Source organism: Erigeron canadensis, chromosome 3 (genome assembly GCF_010389155.1).
Source record: "Erigeron canadensis isolate Cc75 chromosome 3, C_canadensis_v1, whole genome shotgun sequence".
NCBI classification, from domain to species: Eukaryota; Viridiplantae; Streptophyta; class Magnoliopsida; order Asterales; family Asteraceae; genus Erigeron; species Erigeron canadensis.
This window is the reverse complement of record NC_057763.1, coordinates 36,390,126-36,415,824: the sequence shown is the minus strand read 5'-3', so window position 1 is coordinate 36,415,824 and position 25,699 is coordinate 36,390,126. Positions and strand designations below refer to the sequence as shown.

At 33.4% G+C, this 25,699-nt stretch overlaps 4 protein-coding genes across 4 annotated transcripts; 1 reads left to right on the top strand and 3 right to left on the bottom strand.

Annotated features, from left to right (window-relative positions):
- Positions 1-2,653: 2,653 nt before the first annotated feature.
- Positions 2,654-6,535, top strand: LOC122593578 (surfeit locus protein 1-like). The gene is made up of 7 exons (XM_043766004.1): positions 2,654-2,760; positions 2,896-3,134; positions 3,302-3,390; positions 5,118-5,356; positions 5,566-5,737; positions 5,900-6,183; positions 6,283-6,535. Exons 2-7 carry the CDS (start codon positions 2,954-2,956, stop codon positions 6,350-6,352), a joined length of 1,035 nt encoding a protein of 344 aa, XP_043621939.1. The 5' UTR covers positions 2,654-2,760; positions 2,896-2,953; the 3' UTR covers positions 6,353-6,535.
- A 1,552-nt stretch (positions 6,536-8,087) lies between these two features.
- On the bottom strand, positions 8,088-9,692 carry LOC122593216 (presenilin-like protein At1g08700). Its single transcript, XM_043765595.1, has one exon. It carries the CDS (start codon positions 9,571-9,573, stop codon positions 8,323-8,325), a length of 1,251 nt encoding a protein of 416 aa, XP_043621530.1. The 5' UTR covers positions 9,574-9,692; the 3' UTR covers positions 8,088-8,322.
- Positions 9,693-11,242: 1,550 nt separating this feature from the next.
- Positions 11,243-17,118, bottom strand: LOC122592568 (probable ADP-ribosylation factor GTPase-activating protein AGD14). Its single transcript, XM_043764826.1, has 12 exons — positions 16,784-17,118; positions 15,918-15,979; positions 15,076-15,163; positions 14,944-15,005; positions 14,766-14,862; positions 13,384-14,355; positions 12,697-12,819; positions 12,515-12,616; positions 12,162-12,248; positions 11,943-12,039; positions 11,812-11,857; positions 11,243-11,642 (listed from the first exon to the last, which is right to left on the bottom strand). Exons 1-12 carry the CDS (start codon positions 16,880-16,882, stop codon positions 11,588-11,590), a joined length of 1,890 nt encoding a protein of 629 aa, XP_043620761.1. The 5' UTR covers positions 16,883-17,118; the 3' UTR covers positions 11,243-11,587.
- A 2,101-nt stretch (positions 17,119-19,219) lies between these two features.
- On the bottom strand, positions 19,220-24,629 carry LOC122594308. The gene is made up of 13 exons (XM_043766784.1): positions 24,591-24,629; positions 23,487-23,735; positions 23,317-23,359; positions 22,874-22,900; positions 22,694-22,771; positions 22,365-22,504; positions 22,062-22,221; positions 21,829-21,954; positions 21,224-21,343; positions 20,693-20,713; positions 20,200-20,258; positions 19,858-19,948; positions 19,220-19,593 (listed from the first exon to the last, which is right to left on the bottom strand). Exons 2-13 carry the CDS (start codon positions 23,720-23,722, stop codon positions 19,516-19,518), a joined length of 1,179 nt encoding a protein of 392 aa, XP_043622719.1. The 5' UTR covers positions 23,723-23,735; positions 24,591-24,629; the 3' UTR covers positions 19,220-19,515.
- Between the last annotated feature and the right edge of the window lie 1,070 nt (positions 24,630-25,699).

The following is a 25,699-nucleotide window of genomic DNA, read 5'->3' as shown; positions in this document are numbered from 1 at the left end:
ATTAGGGTGAAGGGTGATATCGTAATTGTATATTATTCAAAGTGTTCATTTAGAACGTTCATCAAACTATACCCTCATTCACAACCATATTCATTCAGAGTTATTAAATCATTCAGTTTTTTGAATCATTCAGCACTAAATTATTCTGATTTATCAAACACACCCACGACCCCTCCTAAAAAAAATAGTTCACTCCTATTAATGTAGGAACATATTCAAAAGATATTAAATGAGTTAAAATTTTATTTTACTTCTTAATACTTTACATTTAGATACAGATGTCAAAATTTTGATTTTATTCCTTAAAGACTACTGTTTTTTTTTTTCTTTTTACCTTAAGTAGAACATAGTAGTTTTTTTTTTTTTACTTTACATAAGAATATTAGGATAAAACGGTCTATAGTTCAAACTCTTTCATATACCATTGTAGATAATGTTAAAGACTCATAATTCATAGAACGATTAGATGTTACTAATTTACTTAAACATCTTAAACATTCCATTTTTACCGCCAAATTTCTAATATTGCATCATTTACTTCTATTCAAGTTTTCCCTTTTACTTCGGGTTTGGCGATTTATATAAATGTTTTTTTAACATATCTAAGTTTCATTTAATATTTACTAGCATGGTACCCACACGGCGGTGGTGGCGGGGACAGCGGTGTAGTGGTGTCGGTGATGTTATTATTGGTGGTGGTGGCGGTGTCAACTGGTGTAAGTTGATGCAAGGTGATAGTGTGATATTTAAAATGATAAAAGCTTAAAATGTTAATTATTAAAATAAGGTTTAGGGTGTAAATTAATTTATTAAAGACAAATTTGGTATTTTATAAAAAATCTTTCAATAGTTGGTGTTTATTATGAGCAATTTAATAATTTCTTATGTAACATTTGAGTAACACTTTCTATTTGTATGGGTGAATAATTTTTATAAAATAGTACGTATAGATGATGAATTATCTAAACATATATATTTTTTGGTTTGATGATAGTTGTTGTTGATATATTAAAGTTTATATATGAATTAAGTTGATTTTTTTTAATATTATTTTCTTCTTAAGTTTATTTATTCTAACTTATCACTAAATTTAACCTTAATTTATTTATAATATTATGAGTTATGATCATTTGAAAATTAAAATTTTCGTGAAGATTAGAAAACTGATCAAAATTCATTATGGCTGAATTTAACACAATGTGTTTTTAATGTGTTTTTAGAAAACATATTGCCCCATATCACAGTGTGTTTGAACAATTTTATGATTTTCGCGCGCTATCAAAAACACAATGTTATTTAAACTTAATACATTGTGTTTTTAGATTACACAATAAAAACACATTGTGTGTTTTTATAAAACACAATTAATATACATTGTGTTAAATTCATATCACAGTATGTTTGGTTAGTTTTTTAGTTTTCATATAAAATTTAGTTTTCAAATAAACATTTTACATAATATTATATAAAATTATATTACAATGTTGAAAAGTTATACATTTTTAACGTTAAAATCTGCAACTTTACCTTTATCCTAAGAATTTCAGTTAACATTTATTTAATATAATTAATCAACTCTCACATATTAAATGTTAATTGATAGGTACATTATATAATTTATCAAACTTTCCATTAATACTACTCGTATTATATTATAAAAGCTAAATTAGCAACGGGTTCATATGGGAAATGATATTCATATGATACAACTTGATTTAACTTACCACATGATATAAATTAAAACATATTGTGCAAATAACTAATGTGTAATTGTGTTAGATTAACTAAATTTGTGGTACCAATATCAAATTTCTTTCTTATTGTACACATTCAAAATCGTCTCATCATATCGATATCCCTAGAATTGGTAAAAGGATATTTATAGTAATTGTAAAATGAGGAAAGGTTTGATGAAATTTTTCTCACTTTATAATTTTCAAATATTTCTCAAAATCAACTTATGATTTGTTATTAAATAACATATATTAAAAAATTAAAATATGAGGAACAAACTTAAAGTCGGCAACAACACCACTTTCATTTTCTCTTGTTATATATGTATTGTAATTTTATAATAAAAATTGAAAAGGTATTTAGTTTTTAGTATTTTTTTTATAGAAATATAATAAATCTTTTTAACTAAACTTCTTAAAAAAATTTCTAATAATAAAATTATAACATGTGACAAAATTAAGAGTTGAAATTATAGTAAACATGTTGTCCTTGAACATTAGCTCAATGGTTGAAAGACCATCCCCATACATAAGGTCTTGTGTTCAAGCTTTGGAGAGGACATAAGGAAGTTCCTTTATGAGGGCTTGGATTGGGTTTACCCAGTATCAAGTCTGAAGGGGCAGAGTTTACTCCTATTAATCATCGTGACTTCAGGTGGATTAGTAGGGGGTTTTCCCCCATCGGGTATTTGAAATAGACATTTATACTTTAAAAGAGTTCTCTAGTGCGGATCCGATTAAGGCAACGTATACTTGACCTCTCGTTGTCGAATCGCGATATGAATTTTTCAGCGAAATTCAAAATAGTAAACATGTTATGATTTGAAGGCTTTAGGAATGCTTTTAGGAAATTTTTAAGAGAATTAATTATTTTCTTTTTTTTATATGGGAAATTCTATTTTGCAAGTTCTTGAAATAGCAGAGTGGGCATAAACCCTATTATCAGCCTTCCCAGATTTTCCTTTAAATCCTAATAATATCCCTCCCTTCGTCACTCTCTTTCTTTGTTATACATAAATACATACAGGTATATATATCTATATCCTATATTTTTATGTTGTCTCAGTAAAATGATACTCCTTTATTACCCCAAATCATGTTTCAGATCACATAACATATTGAAAAATCTCATGTGGATCCTTATTTCTTTTTGTTTTTATAGGTTTTGGAAAATGGAAGATAAAACTTTACAATAGCTTTCAGTTTTGTGATCCAAATACATGGCCTCAATTTCTAGAAGCTTTCTAACAAGAAGAAAAACAACATTTTCACAATTTAAGTGGCTCCAACAACAACGACAACCGTTGTCTTCTTCGTTTTTGTATTCGTATTCGTCCTCGGCCTCTGTTGCTGTCCCTGAACTTGAACCTCAACTGCGACCTCCAACTTTTCGACCTCAAGGTTCATCTCTTGTAATAACCCAATTACATAACTGCGTTTTTTTTTGTTATAACTTAAACAATTCCGGAATGTAGTTGATATAACATGTCTAACAAGATTTCGGTTTTATTTGTATAATGTTGTTGCTGTTGTTTCTTTTCTGTTAAAATGTTTTTATTGTTTATCAGAGAAAAGATGGACAAGGTTCCTGCTTTTTGTTCCGGGAGCAATCACTTTTGGACTGGGTACTTGGCAGATCTTCAGAAGACAAGAAAAGGTGATATACGTTTCGACCCTGATTAACAACTTTCTAAATTATATATCTTGTTTGGCCTAGATTCTGTTATTATGTCAGTTTTCATACCTTTAGAGAATGTACATGCCGATATAATAAGTGTCAAAGTGGTATCAATATTTTTTGTTTTTCCTAGTTAAAAAAATGTGTAAAAACTTATCAGTGCCAAAGCCCTTTAATTTTTTGTATTGCTAAACCAATTCAGATAGTACACATACTTTCTGGCCCAAAAATGTTCACTCGTAACCTCCTAAGAGAAGAAGTAGACTCTGACCTAGCTGGTCCAGTGGACTAAATTTAACTGTAATTCTGTAAGAGCACTCCCAATGACCTTGTTATGGGCCCGTTGTTAATTATAAGAGCACTCCCAACTACTACCTGTTTGTTGGTGATCATCTACGGGACCTACCTTCAGTTGCCAGGGTCATCGCGGACATAAGTAGCTTCAAAGGACAGGATAACAGTCTAAGTGACCACTAAAAGTGCAATATATTGATTAGTATTAGGCTATTAGCATAAATTATCCGTCTTTTTATTTATCACCCCACTCGAATATAGCATCATAACATCTGCAGACAACAATTAATGATAATGTTTTTGTCAATTCAGTTATTGGCAAGCACGATCATTATTCACATTTATTTGTGTTATTGTTGTACTTTAACTTCTCACCCATACTGAATCTTAGGCATTTAGTTGAACAAAAACGATAAAAACACTGATGTTTCTGGTTTTACCAAATCGAGTGACCATTAAGCTATCTGATTGTACCAAATCCTATGCATTGATGAAATCGTCAGAAGAATGATAACCGTGCTCTACTCAATCTTTGGCAGAAGAGGAATATCTTTGAGGCAAATATATCTTGACAGCTTACGTTGAAGTCTGGTTTTCAGATCATGGACATCACTATTATTCGACCGTTATATATATATTATATATGTATTAGTTTAGAAGATGTCATAAGTTCGAGGTAGTCGAATGAAATACATTTGACTACCTTGAATTTATTTCATTCGACTACCTCGAACTTATGACATCTTCTAAACTAATACATATATAATATATATATATATATAACGGTTTAATAACTATAGTCATTCAAGGTGGTATATGGGTATTTTAGGGACTTCGTTTGGAATCTGTAAATCACGTGCCATGGGTTTATATTTTCATACTTTGGCCCAATGGCCCTGCTCAGGAGAAAGGAGTTGTTAATGGATTTTGTATCCTTTCTCTTCATCTCCAAAGAGAATGTAATTGATTCTCACACTGCCTCTTCATTTCCATTCTCAGATGCAACCAAACCAAGGAAGTGATATCCATTTCATTGCCATTCTGCTCTACCCAACAGCCCCTATAAGTTAGACAAACAATTGTAAAAATTGTAAAATATGCTAATTAATGCATTAAACATTATACCTACATGTAGACATATACTCACTTTGAATCTGTAACATAATTGTTCCGTTTATGTTAAGGATTGTTCAAGTACTAGCATAGCAGTACATAAACATCATACCAATTGACTTGTAATTTGTCATTTCTATGTACACATGTTATTATGTTAACTCTTTACTCACTTCCCTATGTGTGTAAAAATGCATTTGGCTTCTCATTTGTAGGAGTTTTATCTTGAAACTAATGACTACTATATTTTTAAACAACAATTAATTATTGGATATCTAACTGAAATTTTGATTATGTAGGTGAAAATGCTGGAGTATAAAAAGAGTAGATTGGAAATGGAGCCTATTAACTGCAAGTACATTACTCCTTCAGGTGATGATTTGGACACTCTGGAGTTCAGGAGGGTAGGATGCAAAGGAGTTTTTGATGAGACAAAATCCATTTACGTTGGTCCACGTTCTAGAAGTATATCAGGAGTGACCGAGAATGGATATTACCTCATTACACCCCTTATGCCGCTCCCAGACAGTCCTGAAAGGTTGGTTCAGCATGATTTTGTATACTAGCCATTTTTCAGAGACATTATGTTTAGTTGGAATGTTAAAAGTTATACGTAAGCAAAGAAGATGATAATCTCTTTTATCTAAAAATGAATGCAACTTGTAACGTCACTCCCTACAAGAGTCTAATAACCTGATGAGAACTTGTTTTCTTTGCAACATGATGAGAACTTGAAAACTTTTGCAGCTTGCAGATGCCACTCCTGGTCAACAGAGGATGGGTCCCACGAAGTTGGAGAGACAAGTCTCTGAAAGGTCAACAAGATGATGAACATCCTCAAAGTAAAGATTCCGTGCCTACACAGGATAGTGGTACTTGGTGGAGATTTTGGTCTAAGAGTCCTAATGTCATTGAGAAGGTGCCACTTTTTTTCACTGTTTTCTCTCTTGCTTATTGTGGGTTTGTATATGTATATGATCATGTGTATGTATTTATATGCACATTAAATGAATAAATAAATACATATGAATTTAAGAGTATAGCTAAAGGTTTTTTTTTTAAAAAAAATCATTACCTGTAGGACCATGCTCCACAAATAATGCTTGATGAAGTTGTTGGAGTTATTCGTGGAAGTGAGAAACCTAGCATTTTTGTACCAGCAAACGACCCGGATTCTTTTCAGTGGTTCTATGTTGATGTTGGTGGAATTGCTTGTAGTTGTGGGCTTCCTGAGAACACCATATACATTGAAGCAGTCAATGAAAATGTTAACCCTAGTAATCCATACCCAATCCCGAAAGATAATAATGCATTGGTTCGCAGTTCAGTAATGCCACAGGATCATCTCAACTATACATTCACTTGGTAAACTATTCGTCTCGTGATCCTGCTAAAATTACTTGATTTCTAGATTCCCTATCGGTCTAATGGCCGGTCTTTTGAATTCAATTTCACTTGGTACAGGTATTCATTATCTGCAGCAGTTACATTTATGGCTTTCAAGAGATTACAGCCTAAGAAGAAATTGAGATAACGTATCGTCTGTTACAGATTGTAGGTGCTGACCATATTTTTGTTGCTGGTCCATTCTTTTTGTTGTAATGGAGTTAAGTTCAGTTATGTACTGTCTTTTTGTCTGTTATCCCAACTATATATATAATGGCACTAGAAACAGTTGTGCTGTACGAGTATTATAAGAAACACATGGTTTCCTCCATGGGCCTGTCTCACATTCCATATTAGAACATGTTCATTTTTACCGTAACTTGTAATGTTGAATGAGTCTTGCAAATAATCTTGGTTTAAAAATAGGCACTAGGTGATCAACATGTCGTATCTGGCTACCCCGGGTGTAGTGGTCTTGCAACCCCAGGCAGGCCCAGCTGGGCAACTGAGGCTGCATCATGAATATGGGCTTGTATTGGAAAGTAAAGTGAACACAAGATTTGTGTAAAAATCCAGCTGCTAAAAAACTGTATTATATACTTCATAAGAAGTTAGTCGTTTTTTCATAACCATTTTCCTGAAGGAGTGGAGGAGATTGGAGAATGGTGGACTAAAATTTCAATCTTGAAATTGTTCCTTTACATCTTGATCTCTTATAATGGGATGTTTTGAAATGCTAATATTTCGTTTTATCTGTTTATTCTTTTTAAACAGATGAGCAATAACAAACGCTCTTTTGAAATTGCTTATAAGTTTAATTTTAGTTGAGCACTTTTTATCCTTGTTTATTTTTTCCAATCCGTATTTTGTCCAGACAAAATGAACCTCGTACGTATTATATGCATAATAATTTTTGTTCCAGATCAACGGGTTATCTTATTTGAACCACATTCTTTCCACATGTTAATAAGGATACTTGAATGCATTCTTGAATACATCCAAAGATAATAAACTATTGTTCAAGTATTGTTGTTTGCATAATTTAAAATGTCAAACAATCGACAACATATTACTGGAATATGATACCGTTTTGACCCCACCTATTTACATATGATACCGTTTCGACTTCTGACACTAGCTCATTTAAACATCTTAACCAACCCGCCCATTTTGCTACACCTAAATTTAACCATATAACCCTCTAAAGATAAGACATGGGCAAAGACAACATGTCCCCTGGTACTGGAAACAGTAAATCACACATCCCATTTCCATATTGGTAAATAGTAGCAAATTTCTCAAGAAACACAAAGGTGGAATTGTTATGGAGGATAGAAGAAGGTTTCACAGCTGAAAAAAGTGTCTGCCCCATGGGATTTCAGTGGTTGGAATCCAGTTGCTTATTAACCATAACTTTAATTCATGAAATATAACTTATCAAAACTGATCTCTTCAGCTAAAGAGTAACTTCCCTTCAAATTTGGTTTACATAATTCCATCTGACATAGAGCTGTTAATCTTAACGAGTTTCCTTCTACAGAACTTTAGATAAGGGATTATGTGACAGTGATATTGGCTTACACAGATACTTCTAGACCTTACACAAATAATTAAACAATTAGAAAGAAAATCAAGCAGCCATGATCCATAACTTGTATGTATTCTTAATAAAGCTCCAAGCCTTAAGATAACTAGAATGTTAAACATAGAAGTCAATTAAGTGAACCAACTATCGAAGATGATATAAAATTTTCATTCGCAAGGTAACATGCAGGAGCACAGACAAAATATGATTCCCATGTTTAGACAGCGCCCAACGGCTTCAAATGTAAAAGCAAAACACAAACCGTTAGTGTGAACGATATATTGAACTGCCATCATCATCAGATAAAAATGGGACTTGATATCATTTACTATTGAATCATTACAAACTTAAAACTTACAAAAATTCCTTAAAGAGAGTTGCAGAACGATTTGAAATTGCGCAAGAAGCTTACAACTCGTAAACTGAAGGTTATCCCCTAACAAATATACCTATCCAGGACGATTCAGTTATATGGTTTGAAGTACACTTTATGGTAATACCTCTACAATCGTAGTTACAAAAAATGGGAACAGTCAAAACATCATTAAATTTGTTGACGTCCCAACTACAAATGGTTCCATTAACACCCGAGTTAAGAAGTAGAACATGATACCAAGCGCTATAGAAATCGGCAGAGCTGGCAAGGCATGACGAAACACAGACAACAGTACAAGAGTACACCCCAATCCAGATATAATGGCAAGGTAGCAAGCATACACAGTCATCAGATCATACATCGCAGCCCTACCCACAAGAACACTATAAAACACAAAATCACCCAACCCAAGTTTTATCCCCCGAGTCATCTCCTCACTGTGTGGTTCCGTCGAAGAAAGCGGCGTCCTTTCCTCCTCATCCCCAACAATTTCAGTTTCTCGAAACCGATCAGCATTACCACCCACAGAAATCGCAAATTCACTACTTCCACTTGAACTAGACCTAATCCTATCATGCAAACTCGGCACCAAAGGTGAAGTCTCCTCATCCATAAGCTCAACATCACTACCATTACGTCGAGACATCTCAACCTCTACCTCATCAGACGACACGCCAGCGACCAAAAGCCCTAACCCAGCCCCTCTAGCGTTCCTAGAAACTGTCGGTCTAGCCTCATAAACCAAAGCAGGAAGCTCATCGTCCCTACTAGACGCCAACTCAACCAATATCTTAAGCGGTCCACCAGGTGCCAAAACCGCAACTAAATCATAAACGGCTAATGCAACTAACAATGTCCACGTAGTCCATTCAGGCAAATTCGTAAACCAAACAGCAACAATTATCCCTAAAACTACCATATAAACCTGCCTAACAATAATCGGAACCGGCACACCTTCAGCAAAAACCGATATGACACCAACAACAGTAAAATTAAACAGCAAAATGACACAAGTAATCACATCAACCGGAATCGAAAACTGCCGAATAATCGATAACACAATAGACCCGCCCATTACACCGAGAACAAAAAAAGCAGAAAAACGCATATAATTTTTCAAAAAATTAGTAAAATTGTAATAGTAAAGGATAACAAGGAGGAAAGTTACAGCGGCGATTAAAATGACAAAAACGACGGCGTTTAGGAGTGATCCTTCGAGTTTTTGAGAAGTTGAGTCGGACGGTGTTTCGAGATAGACGAGATTAGCGGCGGTGCGGATAGGTTGTACGGACGATGAGGATGACGATGATGAGTAGACTATTAAGACGACTATTAGCATGCAGATAGATACAGGTGACATTACGCCGATAATTTCGGTTCCGATTGATTCTAGAATGCTGCCGTCCATTGGTGCCGTGGTTGCTTAGGGTTCCGGTGAGGGGATTTGAGGGTGGTGATGGAGTTCCGGTGAAGGAATTTACATACAGTTTATATTGTTTTGTTTATTTGAAAAGGTGCAGTGGATTTGGGAAGAGTCACGCGGCACGCCTGATTAATTTCCAGTTGAAAACTATATTAGGGGTTTATTTTTTTTAAGTATATAAAAAAATTATATTCGTACCACATGTTTTGATAAATCTAACAAATATAGTAAAAACTCAATAAATTAATAATGTTAGAACCAAAATATTTTATTAAATTATCGAGATATTATTATATCGATAAATTAATATATTATTAATTTAAAGAGGTTTATGTATCACTTTAAAAAATTTCATATCCAATGTACATACACACATTAAATGACACAAGAGTCCAAAGCAAATTGCTTGCAACGATAAATCCGTTTCATGAATTCAATCGGCTCAAGTAATTTAAACGATGTAAACTATGAAGAAGACATTTGTGAGCTTGAGAGCTTAATTACGGGTATGCATTATTAGCACAAAACGGATGTGAGTGAGCTGAGGGATTATCCTGGTGAAAATAATGAATGTTATGAGGTTCAAAGCATTGAAGAATTTGTGATGGATACTGTTCAAAATCTAGTTGATAATGAAGTTGGGAATGATACAGTAATTTTAAAATCAATCACTCGGAAATAAGCATTATAAGCGGCTAACAACTCTTCACAACTTTTTGTTGCGACAAATGTCTCAACTCGTAAGTGCAATGTAGAAATTTAAGGATAAATTCAACATAGATTTAAAGTTAAAAAAAAAACAAGTGACTATATTAATTTATTACTAAACAATATTAAAATTTTAGAATATTTAAAGAATTATTAATTTATAGTTTTGATGGGACTTATATATTTACCTTGAGGTTTCAAAAAATTATTATATTATTATTTTATTGATTGGTATCCAATTTTGTACTGGTCCCAAGTTAGGACCAGACAAATTATTAGTTTTATCGAGGTTATTAATTTATCAAGTATTAATTTATTGAGGTTTTACTATACATGTTTTAATACTTTGTTCAAAAGATTATCCTGTGTGATAGATTTAGTAAAATGTGTGGTATGAAATTTCTCTTTCAAAAATAGTAAATATTTAGACATTTGTGTTATCTTGATGGGTGTCCGCGTTGCAACAACAAAAATAAACAATGTTGGAGGTGTTATGTGAAGCGAGGGGAACAAATTATGAGTTAGGGTTTTTGTTATGTATTTATGTGTGAGGGAGCTAGAATCCCACATTTTTATAAGGGTATTTTAATTACAGTGTATAAAATGAAAATAGAATGAAAGTAGAGATGTTTCAAGACGGAAAGTAAATTAGACAAATCATGTTCTTAAGATATCATTTGTTATAAAATAAAAAGTAACGAATCGTATAGCATTTCGAAATGGTTTTTTTATTATTATTTTTAATACGATTTTTTAATCTATTCCTACTTTTAAATTACACGCATGCCTATTAATCCATCCCACAAAGAGAAGTAAAACTTGAACCCAGATGAATCCCGATTAAAGACCATGGATGCCTGGAATACCCTACCAAACCTGGAGCTTTAATCATTGCGAAGCTCAAACAATCAAAACCAAAATTAACTGTATAACAACATTTAGAATATTTATGACTCGTCGAAAACAAGCCTCGGTGAAATTTTTTTGTTATCGACCTTTTGTGGATAACTAGTCATGCATAAACTATGCAGGTTCGAGATTACACCAAGCAAACAGCAAAATCCAATTACACTGAGTGCATCAATTTGCCAGAAACCAATAAACTAAACAATTTTAAGGAACTATCAGCACATATATATCAATGTTTATTCCTCCAGGTGCTGCCCACTAAAATATCTAAAACTTCAAACCACATGGTCTTCTAAGATACTCAATAAGATTGAGTGCAAACAGAGCTTATTTTTACAACAAATACAGAGCAACAATTGACCCGCAAAAAGTATAGTTGACCCTATCCAAACGGGTTTCCACCTATTGAAGCCACAGGACCCTGCGCTGGAATGTTCCTACAAAACAAGTAGTAAAGTTTATTGCAATGGGGACGACGGTATCCCGAATATCAAATTTTAAAATACAGAGATAGTCTCAAATAAATTCCAGCATTCTTGATAACAAGTTGTGTGTGTGTGTACTTTGAATTCATGTAAACTGAAGTAATACGCGGGAGGCACTTACGGAATCTGCATGGTTGGTGCTTGTGCTGACATATATACCAAGGTATCTGCAGGAACCATATGAGGTAAGAATAGATTCAGATAAAACAGCATAAGCTTATTGGTTTGTTGAGGTGTTCCATTCTGATTTACCAGAAGTATATGGTATTGCTGCATTTTCTGCAAACCACGGTGACGTCGACATATTATGATTTGGTAGAGCAGATTGCAAAGAGCTCATGTCCAAGAACTGCAGTTAAAAATAGAACATATCAACTCAAACCGACTATAATCAACAATCTTCCGGCTTTCTAGTGTAGCTCCTACAAATTTGGGTTTGTAATTTAACAAAACTATACACATAAAACTTACCATGCTGCTAGGTTCTAGATCAACATCACCAGCAAAATCGAATGGATTGCGAGATTTTGTATCGAGTCCATGTGATTGTGCTCCATCCTGAATCAATAAAGAATTAAAAATAAAAAGAATAACTCTGCGTGTGTGTGTGTGTGTGTGTGAGAGAGAGAGAGAGAGAGAGAGAGATCTCCAAGGACATGAGGCTATCAAAATAAGATCAAAAATAGAAACTTATACAAAAGTACACAAAAATGTGTATAAACTGTTGAACTATAAAGACACCATACACACGCAACATGTATTTGTGTGTATGTGCAAAAAAACTTATATCCCACAAGGACCCGAAATAAATGAAAGCATCATACCAGCACAGGGAATTCATTTGAAGAGTCTAATAATCCAGGAGCAGGTGGTGTTGAGAAAGAAGCAGGTCTAGCATCAAAATCAGCTTGTTTCATCGTGAAATTCTGGAAATCAATAAAATATTGTAAAACGATCGTTGCTAACAAATAGATAATGCCATCAGTATTTCTATGCAGGGTAATACCTCCGATACTCCCCATGCATAATATGGGTCTGCAACTAAAGGATCTTGTACTGGAACTTGTTGGCTACTCTTTGTATAAATACTCTCAAAAGGTGTGTTAGATCCTTCAAATGAACTCCATGACTGCAAAAGAAATTTTGGGTGATGTATCATGTCATTTTTCAGATGTCAAAACACTCGAACGTCTTTTCATTGCAATAGCAAGAACATGTCGCAATCCCGCCCATTTCCTTATAGATGGATTGATTCAGGTAAAATTAGTTGAACATGCAAATAGTTACCGTAAGTATATTTTTCATGCAATACCTTCAAAAGATTATATTATATTTGAAACACTTTAAGATGACTTCTGTCCTTATATTTGACACAATAAGTGCTTTAATATAAACAAAATGAAAAAACTGGAAAAAAAAAGTGTTTCTGTAACCTGTCCATTTTGTCATCTCTAATGGCCAGATTAAAAGGTGTTCAGGGTTTCATATCTTATACGTAGTTACTTTTGAAAGTGTGTTCGAAATAAGCACCTTTAATGATGCCTAAAAAAGTAATCATATCAAGTTTCCAATGTATAATAAGCAAATTAGCAAGCATTTTTCCTTTTACCCAAACACTCAGAAAGTGATTTTTGCCTTTACAGATTGCAATAATTAAGTTTGAGTGAAGAAAATTATTGGAAAGTTAGCATGCCTGATTATTCATTGTATTCACCAGATCCCCAATATCATGCACACCTCCATGCCATGAGTTATGCACTGACGATGAAGGCCCACTAGCACTAAAATCGTGCTGAAACGACCAGTTAGAGCTTTTGTCTAGAGATTTACTTTGGTCAGATTTCCCAAGAGTCTCGTCACTGGTGGAGGTTTCTGACACGGTGTTCGAACTTTTAATGACCTGACTAGGTTCTGCATGCCAAGGCATGTCAAATGTAGCCCACCCATCATCTTTTTGACTAATGGTATCCGCTGAATTATCTTTTGAGGTTCCAGCTGACTGTTGTTGCTGGGGCATGATGGTAAATAAATCCAAAGAAGGTTCAAAAGCTTTGAACTGCTGGTTCACACTCGAAAATGGTACTACAGTAGCTGAAGATGTAGCTGATGTGTTAAAAAGGTCAATGGCTGAAGAAGCCGATGCAGTCGACTGAGGTGCAGATGGTGCACTAAAAAGATCCAAACCATCAAACTTTCCAGGTTCAGTAGAAGAGACTGGTGCGGTGGATTGAGGTGCATTTGGTGCATTAAACAGGTCCAAACCACCAAACTTTTCAGATTCAGCAGGTGCAGATGGGATTGACTGAGATGGATTGGGAGCACTAAAAAGGTCCAAACAATCAAACTTTCCAGATCCTGACGAGTGTGACAAAGAGGGAGGTGATTGCGTACCAGATCTAAATAAATCACCTCCGCTGGTCGCTGAAAAATCTGAAGGTCGGGCATTAGTTACCTCGTTTGCAAACCTGTCTTCCTGCACATGATCACTAAGCCTGCTTGTGCTCATAAATCGTATCATTCCTCTGTCCGATCCAGGCTTTTTAGTAAGTGCGGGAGCCTGTTTGCCATAGCGACGTTCTTCGTATTGATAATCATATGGTGGACTCTGAGAGTAAGAGTGATATGAACTAGCTCGTCTTGTTTCATCCTCATGATTTATATTGTTCTGAAAAGTTGATAACCCACATATACAGTTAGTACGCTATACTAGAGGTTGCAGAATGAGTGTCTTGGATAAAGAGTCAAAATGGTCGGTTTGGGTTGATCAGAAACGCTTATTGTCCATAGAACATATTTTTTTACGAAAATAATGTGTCTTATACAATTACAGTAACTATATTATTTTAATAACAGACTAAACATTTGAATAAAATGATTTAGCAGGTATATGCATCATACAAAGAAATACAATTTACAATTGATAAACTTTTCACTCAGTCATACACATTGGATATAGATACTTTTTTAATTAATATTTTAGCTGTATGAGCTGTTAGAGAGAGTCAGAGAATAAACAAGTTGACAGGACGCACACATTTTTTGAATATGTTGTATCACACTAAACAGACATATTACCAGGGCATCTCTTGGAGGCTTTCCGGATGTCTTTGAAGAGAAAAATTTCTTATCGACGTAAACACTCTTTATAAAGCCTCGAACTTTGTCCACATTGCTGTAATAGAGAGCATTCGTAAGAAAATCAACTTAAAATCCATTCTTTTATAACAATAAATGCAATATAAAAGAGTGCAACCTGTTATCTGGAAGTCTCTGTTCTCGTGGGTCCCAGTCTTTAAGAAATGTTTCCCTTGCACGCTGCAAAAGCAAACATCCCGTGAGAAATTAAAAAAAACTTTCATCCAGAAAAAAAAGGTAATATTCGTACCTGGTTACCACCTTCTTGAAGGGCTTCAACTTCTTGTGAAGTAAACTTAGACATGGACACAGATTTAACACGATGAGTAAACTCACGGCTGTGACAGTCATGGAGAATTGGAGATAGCTTAGCTACGGTTTTAAACAATGACTAAAGAAAAAAAAATGACTAAAGAGATAATATCAGATTCCTACGGTCACAGGCTCCAAAAGAATGTCTGTTAACTAAATCAACTATAGTCATATCCAATTTTCACTTTATTAATAAAATGCAACTTGATCCAGAACTTGATTTTTTTGGATGCAAAACACGATGTTTGAACTCGCTTAAATTTTGGATGCTAATGAAAATAAAATCGTGTCAAAGTGATCCATGATTAGAATTGTAAAGTTTAACATAAAGATTCAACTCCAAAAGTGCATACAGATGTTAACTCCATACATTTCTTAAGTTCATCCCTAAGAATCGTATGCCTAGTTAACGAAGCCCCGTTTGTTTCATTTCAAATATGTATCCTTCATATGAAAGATTTGTGTTTCTTTGTACAAGTTTTATAAAACATTGTTGATGGAAAAAAATTATTTGTTTCTTCTGCTCAATCATTCTCATTGAGTTATGCTGTAAGTCAGTATTGACAGCTCGCATAAAAAGGAGAGTATAATTTAGGAGCAATATAAACTTCAACTTTTTAATTATCACGTCAATAAACATTACAAAGAGGAGCAATATAAATTTCAACTTTTTAATTATCACGTAACTAAAAATTATCACATATACATCCAATTTTATCGAGAATATATTAGCAAATTTATTTAAATAAAGAGCTTTAACTGAGTAAAAAAAAAACTCACTGTATCCCACTACATGTCATGCAAACGAACGTCCAGAAATTTGTGCACACATATTGAGGTCCCTGGAAATTCGATTTAAAAAATCAAAATACGGTCAAGAAACAGGGGAAAGCAATAGATGTCTTGTCACCAAATTAACCTGCATAAACAATCAGTAATCCTGGTAATCGTCCATGACCTAAAGCTAGTATGCTTTAGACCATCATGTTAAAGTTATAGGTCATTATTGAAATTATTATATGAAACATTTAATGAATTAAAGTTATAAAAAAAAATCTACCCCATCAGGATGTACATTTCATTACAAAAATTCAAAAGGCTGAACCGTCCGTAACTTCAAAAATCAACTAACAGCCTCATCGTCAACATGTCACACTCATCTAGCTATGTAGATATCCCACTAGAAACTAACAATAAAGTGATTGTAAACCAATAATAGAATCACTTTTAATTAAAAATACCCACTTAAGTAGACAAAGTAGGTCTCCAACTTTATCTCGTAAGAGGTCCGATACACTCGAGTCTAGAACAATCTTTTTACATCCAAATGTCTCAACTACCACTAATCTAAACTAACACAACCATATACAGTTATACACTATACTTTACGGATAAAAAAAATAACCGACCCATTATGGTAAATCGCGTAACACTATGGTTAAAAAGACATCCGGCCAGGATTTGAATCTCTAACCTCACAAAAATACTACATGTCTCCCACCACTAAGCTACTACGATAACAGGGACATCATTCTACAAATAAATGCATACTGCATACTACTATATACATATACAAAGTAGCCCTTAATCACTATAAAAAACAAAAAGAATATATTAAGTAAATAGATGCATATATAGTTACATACCAAGCTGTTGCAATTGATGCATCTTCTATTTGGTGGAAGTTTCATCAAACCCCTAATAATTTTTTCATTTCTTTCTTCTTCTTTCCTGCTGCTGCTCATTCTTGATTGTTTTTTTTTTTTTTTTGAATTAAAAGATTGAAACTTTAAGAAAAGGGAGGAAGATTAGATTGATTGAATGAATCTAGGGCTTTGTGTTTTTCAAATTGAGATTGAATTTAATGTTTGGAATGAAATGAATCTCTTTGCTCTCGGTTTTCTAGCTAAGCAAGTCAGCTCAGCGACAAGATTTAGTGGCTTCAAATTTTGCCTTTTGGGATTTTTCTAATTTTTAAGTGAAAGGCTCAATTATATAGCTATAGATATAGATAGATGCATTATTATTTGTATCTATACAAATTCAACTATTTAAATTTGGCCCGTTGTAACAGTGATGGGGCTACGCTGCTTTTTAGTCAAAGCTTGATTACCCGTTTTTATAAGACAACTTTTCTAGCCCCCAAAATTATTGAACATGGAAATTGGGATCCGTAGTGATTTGAATTATCCAAAGAATGATAGATATCCGATATATCAAAAAATCGGACAATCAAACAATGGGTAAAATATATATGTTGTTATTTGTCCTCACATCAATTCCATCACATGATTAAATTTATAAAAAAAAAAAATTAGTGAGTAAGCATCAAGAGGGATGCTTTTAGCAGCATATATGTAATGCCCATAAAAGAAACCAGAAAAATTATTTGCGTATAGCGATGGAGATGATAATTCTTATTTTTATCCATGTTCTTGACTCCGGAGTTTGAGATGTGTGATTAACTCTACTGAGTGTTATAAATCCGGCCTTTTTTTGAAATCCGGAAGATAGAGAAAAAGAGAGAGAAAGAGAGGACATAAATATAAATGGACCATAAGAGACCACATATATGAAAGGACTAGTATTTTTTTGTTATATTTAAAAGTTATATCAAAAGTTAGAAGTCTTTAGTACAGTATGAGAATTGATAGTCTCGATCTATCATGCTAAAGTTAAATGATTAATATTGTGTCTTAATTTAAAAGTTAGAAGTCTTTAAAATTTTTTTGGAAAGAGTAGATAATATGCTTTATATATGAAGTATATATAATCAAATCATAATTAAAATAAAGGAAAATCAATATGTTTTATACATGAAGTAGATATAATCAAATCATAATTAAAATAAAAGAAAATCAATAATGCAGTTGACTGCAAAATTGATGGATACAATCATATACACTAATCAAATGGATGATTGACATATTACAAAAATGCGCATCAAAAAATTATGCAGTCTACATCATCCAAGTCAAGCCCTTAAAGCATGACTCGTTTAGCTAGTTTTTACTTGACTAAGTACCAACTATATAATACTGCGTTAGAAGAAAACCGTATCAAAAGTGCTTGAAACCTTGTAACACCTCAAAGAGTACCGATTGATACAATTAGTGTTAGAACATCCGCTCTTTCTCGTTATTGTTATAAGTTAAATATTAATATTTTTTGAATTTTGATATAATAGGTAATTCTAACAGTGTTTGTGTTATTATTTTAAATATTTTGTAGAAAATCATCTTTTTACACTATAGATATGCAGTCAAACTCAAACTTTTAAAACTACGACAATATTAGATACATGCACCCATTAAATACATATAAAGAAGTATTGACGTGATAAAAATGAAAGTGATGAGGTTCATTGAGTGACACCTAAGAGTTAAACTACACTCATTGGGTAATTGTTTACAGAATTACAGGTGCTTAATTTTTTTTTATTTTCTTAATTTTGAACGGTTATCGGTATTTTTTTTATATATCCAACTCTAATTATCGGAAATACTGATAGATAAATTAGTTTAATGATTAAGGTTCAACAATCTAAAATATATATACTCATTCTTTGATATTGTTGCTGTGCTCATCACTTTAATATCATACGACTATTGTATGTGACAAGCGTTATTTTGATGAAGTATTAAGTTATATAGATAACATGTAACAATAAAACAACAGTATACACCAGCAATATTAAAAGATACAGTATATACGATTTTAAAAAAAAAACTTTTAAGTTGAATATACATAGATTTAGGATTAAAGTTGAATATGTTATCAACTATTTATCCGTAATGATCATTATTTATTAGATTATAACAATTAACAAACCAACGATCATCGTTGATTATAACATGTGTGTTCCCTGCAGGACGTAATGCATCTAACGTCCAAGCACACCTGACCTGAGTAACTGAATCAGTCGTTCAGGTACATCGTACATTTTGTGTGGTTTAGTAGCATGAGATCGGAACTGGGAAGAAGTGGCCAAACCTGTTTATAGAAGGTAGTATGTTTGAAGGCAGACTACTATGATGCACTATGAACTCGCTCAGTCAGATGTTAGATACCACATTTGGGAATAAAACAAACAAGCTACATCCCTTGAATACTCAACTTCCTTGTCAAATCTCATACAAAAAGTCATAATCCTGTTTGATCCTACTTGAGTCTAAACATAGAGCATGTTAACCATGAAAAAAATACCTCAACTACTGTTTCCCGATGCATATTTTGCCTTTCCGGTACCATCAAAGGGTTCCACATGCAATCACATGTAGAAATGTATCCTATGGACCTATGTTCTCCGTTAAGCCATGTATGATGTAAGCAAGGGAGTGGCGAGCAAAAGAGCAGTGTGTAGTTTATTGTTTGGCAATCATGGATTCAAGTCTTCATGCTTAGTGTCAAGACCTTTGTGCTTCCGATGGCGAAAGTAGACAAACTGGATTAGAATCTAAGACAATATCAAGGATCAACTTACTTTCGGGAATCAAAGCTTTGTAAATATTATAGAACTAGGTGAAAGAGAATGCTACACTTGGAAAAATTTAACAGACTAGCTAACAAACATGTGTCATGTTAGATGGTCTAATTAACAAAAAGAAAAAAGTTAATGTAATCGGTGTCACATGTATCTGTGAATTGTTTGTAAGTCTAGCATTTCTGTTGATAATATGCATTATTAGAAGACCAGAAAAAATAAATACTTAAAGGATACAAAAGTATCAAGCATTACACATCCGCTTGCTTCCACCACCCATGGAAGGTTTGGATGTATTTTTGACCACTCCATGCTGCTCACAAGTATGCTGCAGATTTTCATACAAGCATAATAAACATCAAATTCAACTAAATATTATCTTTACAACTGGTTGGTACTGCTTCAAGTCTAGAAGATCATTACTAATGACTTTGTTAACAATCTTAAAAAATTATCTTAGACTACATGTGTCAAGCCAAGCATTGTCGTTTTGATACTCATGAAGGTTTCATGATTATATAGACCTGAGAAAAATTTTAAACCAGTCCCATAAAGCAAAAAAATGTGAAAAACACTTACCTTGCTACATATGTTGAGTTCCCAACAAGAGCAAATATAAACATTAGTGGATTCAGACCCTGCAAGTTCAAAACGAAACGGACAAATGAAGCTTTAATTACAATATGAAAAAAAATATATTGGTGGATTCAAAACCGGTAATCGTTATATGCATGTTTTTTTCATTGACAGGGGATTTACCACAGATGATGTGTATACGATTGTGTCAGGTTTGGGTTAAGGATGCTACAACAGGAAACTATTTCAAATGTCATGATTAACAATTTGCGTTTATAGTTCTATTTATATTCTGGAATATTTCGTAGAAGAGAATTATATCATAAGATCGAAAAAGATTGAATTTTTTTTACCCCAGGAAAAAATATTATCTATGGAAAAGCAACCTTAACATTCAGCTGGTCGATTTGGACTCAAAACGAAATTCCGTAAATAAAGTGGAAGAGATAAATGAAACACCAATAAGTAGGGAAAAGATAAATGATTTTTGTCTTACCTGAACATTTCCCCTTCTGATCTGCATAAATTAAAATCCCAATAATAAATGAGTTAATAAGGTGTTAAGTATATCTAAACTGCAATTTACATCAAACAAGATCATCCAAAAACTATGTCTATTATCATACTAAGTTACTTTTATTCTAGCTCTTCTATTATATGCTAAAATTGACTCTGCATATACTTTTACATTATCTATCCTATACCAAAACCCAGTGAAGTATATGATAGTGTGCTATGCTTACTGATCCAATTTGGCATTTTATTAAGCTTATGAAAATTAAGACCAAAAGAACAGATATCACTTTCATATTTTTACTTATATTTGTTAGCCGATAAAACTGATCATTGCAATAAACAGAAACATAGCATTGTGTCATTGCTCAAAATCTTCATTATGAACTCTTGGTTGTGAAATCTCATACTGGAATAACTTTTCCAGACTGACCTGAATAACAAGGTCCTTTCTGGACACATACAGGAAGATATATATGTATGCAAGTAACTTCCAAAAGAAGGGTATTCTTACATTCAGGAAAATTTGTGGAAGACGTCCACCCATGTATATAGCTGCCATTCCCCATCCAAGGAAGGTTCCGATTCCAATATTCTCGATGCCCTCACTACCTTCCAGTAAACTGTCACTTGCCTGCAATGAATACATATAGACAATCATAAATCTATTCACTGAAATCAATCAATAACAATAAGATAAAAAGCAAATGCTTGGACAAACTTATTGATCCCTATTATTCAGGTTGTAAAATGAGAGATAATCAAGTGGCAACGTCTGTTGCCAAAATTTGGTGATATTGAAATTACATGGTATTTGAGTTGTAAATGATACATATCGAGTGGTTGATACTATTAGAATGGTATCTTCTGAAAGTTCACTGAATATCAGAATGGTATAGATATAACGAAGCTTGAATTAATCCAGTAAAGACAAAAAAAAAAAAAAAAAAAAAAAAAAAAAAGAGCACAAAACGATGAATGCCTCATCGAGATAATTCAAGCAAAATATTGTATTAATCGATTTCATATTCTACTCCGAAGGACCAAATAAGTTTCCAAGGATACCAAAATAAACCACTATGATTAAAGAAAGTGAATAAACAAGCTGTGACCTTCTACCTGTAAAAGCTTTCTTCCTACTTGCATGACAATTCCGTTATGCTGTTTTGCTGTATTCGAACTGATGTAACTGTTCCTTTTAAATTGAATGTTGTACATACAGAGAAAAACTGTCACCGTAAAAACCTGAATAGATAAAGAACAGATTCCTCACGAACTTAGCGATGGTTGAAGTTTTCAAGTTAATTATTAATGTAACCCAAAAAGTATGGATGTGGTTGTATATGACTCACCACACATAACATAGTCTTAGGTTGTGAAACAGGTGGTGATTGTCTCGATACATGTTCACCAATCAAGGGTTCTTGAACATTATCATGATTGTGGGTGGTTCTCTGCGAGTGGAAGTATTTCAAAGTAGGAGTATGACTTCTAGATAAAGATCTAGCAGAACTGCAACAAGAAAGACTAACACGGTAAAATATATGTATCTATATATGTGTGTGTCAGATGCATCTTTTTCCATTAGAATGATTCTCTAATAATCAAGCATGCAAATTATATTAATACATTTACTTCCCTGGAATAACATTTACCTGTAGTATACTCTTTCAGGGGAAGAATACTCCTCACCAGATGGAATTGCCAAACTTGGAGTCAACTTAGATAGCAACGGAACCCTCGACTCTTCTGTGTTATCATAACTGCATCTTCTTTTCTTGTCTACAGACTCAATCTAGATAGGAACAAAAATATGCATAATCATTAGGATTACATGCTCCACAAGTTGAGAGTAATATGCAGTCCTAATGCGAGGAAGCTAGTGACCTACAGGGTCTGGAAATAAATTGTAAAACAGAGTTTATAACAGCCTTGGCAGTACCACATCAACATACATTTACATATAAAAAAGGAATATTCTTACCTTATGACCTTGTCTCTTAGATATGTAACCATAGTAAGCTGCTTGGGAGGCGAGAGCTAAAGTAGTTACCAAGTACAGCTGCATGCCCACCAAAATACAATGAATAGAGCAATTTTGGGTGCATTCGAACTTACTAGCAGAAGGCAAAGAAAGGATATTTTATAGGTTAAAATCGCTTACCACTGCCATATAGTACTGAGTTGGAAGCTGCAAAGTAAGAAGATAAAATGAATTAAAAACAGTTATTAACCATATAGTTAACATATGAAACATGAATGAACATCTATAGACAAAAACATAGCCTCCAACCCGAAATGCTGACAAGATTCAGTTTAATTCATCTAACAATGCTATTCTTCTACATATTCTATTTCAGAAAATTCACTTAATTTCATGGAATTCTATTTGCAGAGATAATGTTTTGCTCTTCTCCACCATGTTTCAGTCTTTATCTAACCTGATCACCCCCAAAAATTACATAATCTCTTTCTTCACTTACCATATCATACTACATATATTCATATTACTTGTAATATCAATAAAATCACATTTCCACATGAACATGGTAAATGACCTCCATGTGAGAAAATTTTAGCAGAATCTAAAAGGAAGAGAAAACTTACCGTAGCTGGTTCTAGCAAACAACCAAACACGTTGAACAGGTCCCTGCCAAATAAGAAAGAGATAATGAAGATATATCAACTGACATATCAGAATAGACTATAGAGCGAGGCACGGTTAGCAACAGCATGATACTATAAATCATCAACTACAGATCATATAGAAACATTACCCAAGTATCCAGGTCAAAAGGAAGCCTATGGCAAGTCCTTCGGATGATTTCTCTTTGTAATTTGTAATGATCTGAGGTACCTCAGCAACACCCCAACTTATAACACTAAGTAATCCCAATATCAGTGAAATCCAATCCTTCCTGGTGCACAGACAATATTTCATATGATTCCTAGCCCATTGCGAGCAATGTTGATTTGCAGGGCACATTGGCAGATTACTTCCAAAGAGCCCCATAGCATTCAAGAAACTGTACAAATACGAAAAGAAATGTCATCAATACCTTAGCAATTGTATGACAACAACAATATCCTTAGCAATTGTATTAAATAACATATAACTCTGGCACAAAATATTCCATCTGTTCTGAAAACAAGTACAAGGTGACATTTTGGTCACAACAAACAAACAGCTTTTTAGCTTTAAAATGATGTTGCACTCATATCTTTTTCTATATATATATTTATTTCTACATCAAACTTTGTCAGAGAGATTGCAATTCTAAGAGCATCCGGCGTGGGGTCTGCATCAACCCTGGTGTTGTTTGGCTTAGAAGGATCCGGCATGGGTGAAAATGATAGTTGGCCAAAAAATTCCTGTCTTTTCTCTCACATACACATATACACATAAAGTGGGTCCGGGGTTATTCGTGGTGAGGATGAATGATTACAGGGTATATTAATATGCCTGTGGATGAATTAATATTATGCGACATCCGTTATCATCTTAGGTAGGTTCAACGCTATATGAATATGTAAAACATGTTAGGCAAAACTTCTAGATAGAAGAATTCTAATTTAAAAAAAAAAAAAAAGTTTTAAAAATTTTGCTATAGGGCTAAGTGCACCACAATTCTACCTTTTAAAGTTACAAGTATGCGGAGGGAATGTTTGTTTGAATTGCGGCGATATAAGTTGCCACATGACCTAAAGGTTATAAGAGATTAGATTTAGATACTAATGATTGGAGGAATTGGTACACACAGCAGCAAAAGGTGACAAATTTGATCAATTATTGAATATATGATAGCTGCTGCTGCTACTATATCATCATCAATGCATATATCATATATATATAGTGTACAGTAATTACTAACGAGTATTACCGAATGCGTGCTCTTGACCGAATGCAGCTGCTCTTCTGCGCACCTACAAAATTCACACATAATTAAATTATTAGTAATTTTCAACTTTTTTTAGAAAAATTTACAGAACATAACCAGAACAACAATCACCATGAATGTAGAACATTTTCAATATATATATATATACATGTAACGATAGGTCATTAGGACCATAACGAATTAACGATTATTATTATAGATAAATATAAATAAAAGTACGTACCTGATTACTCTGTTGTAAGAGTAAAACAGATATAGATATATTCTTCTATGTATGTATATATGATGATTGATGATGAAGCAGAAGAGAATGGAATGGAAAGGGCGGTGAGTGTGAAGAAGTAGCAAGGGAGGGAGTGGAGTTGGCAGCTTTTTCTTATACGGAGTAATATTAATGCCGCAGTCAGTAGGTGATGTGTATATATATAGGTGTAGACTGTGGTGTATCTTTTATATTTTAATCGGCCACATGTTATGCGTATGAATGGGTGTGCCGTTAGGTTTGGGCTATGCCCCACATACTGTATATAGTAACATTAAAATTACTCGTAATAAAAAGGTCGATTTCAACAATATGGGCTTTTTGATCCAAACTTCATTCCCTTTTCAATATTCTCAATCCAAAAAAGAGGGGAGTTCATTCAGTAGGGAACAGAACATAAAATTTTTAAAAAAATTTATGCTTTTCGGAATATAAATGGTAACTCAAAATAAGGTAATTCACACATCGAGAAAACTATCATTTTCTTATTTATGGGTTTGTCAATAAGAAAAATTTGAATATTTAGTTATACTTACTTTTTTTTCTAAGTAAAAGTAAAGGATTTTGTTTGTCTATATACATTAGGAGAGATTAAAAGGCTTAGCCAAATAATCTTCTTCAAGGTTACGTATTGCACGACTTTTGTCCTCGGTAATCATTTTAATAATTCATCCTGATCTTGAAAATGTCGTAAACATCCGTCTTTGGCACGGTTTAAATCTAGTTAGTTAAGCACATATTTTGTTGTTCTTTCCTTAAATACAATACTTAGTTCTTATCAGACGACAAATGTGTACGTGACATAATGAGCCAAAACACAAGTAACTAC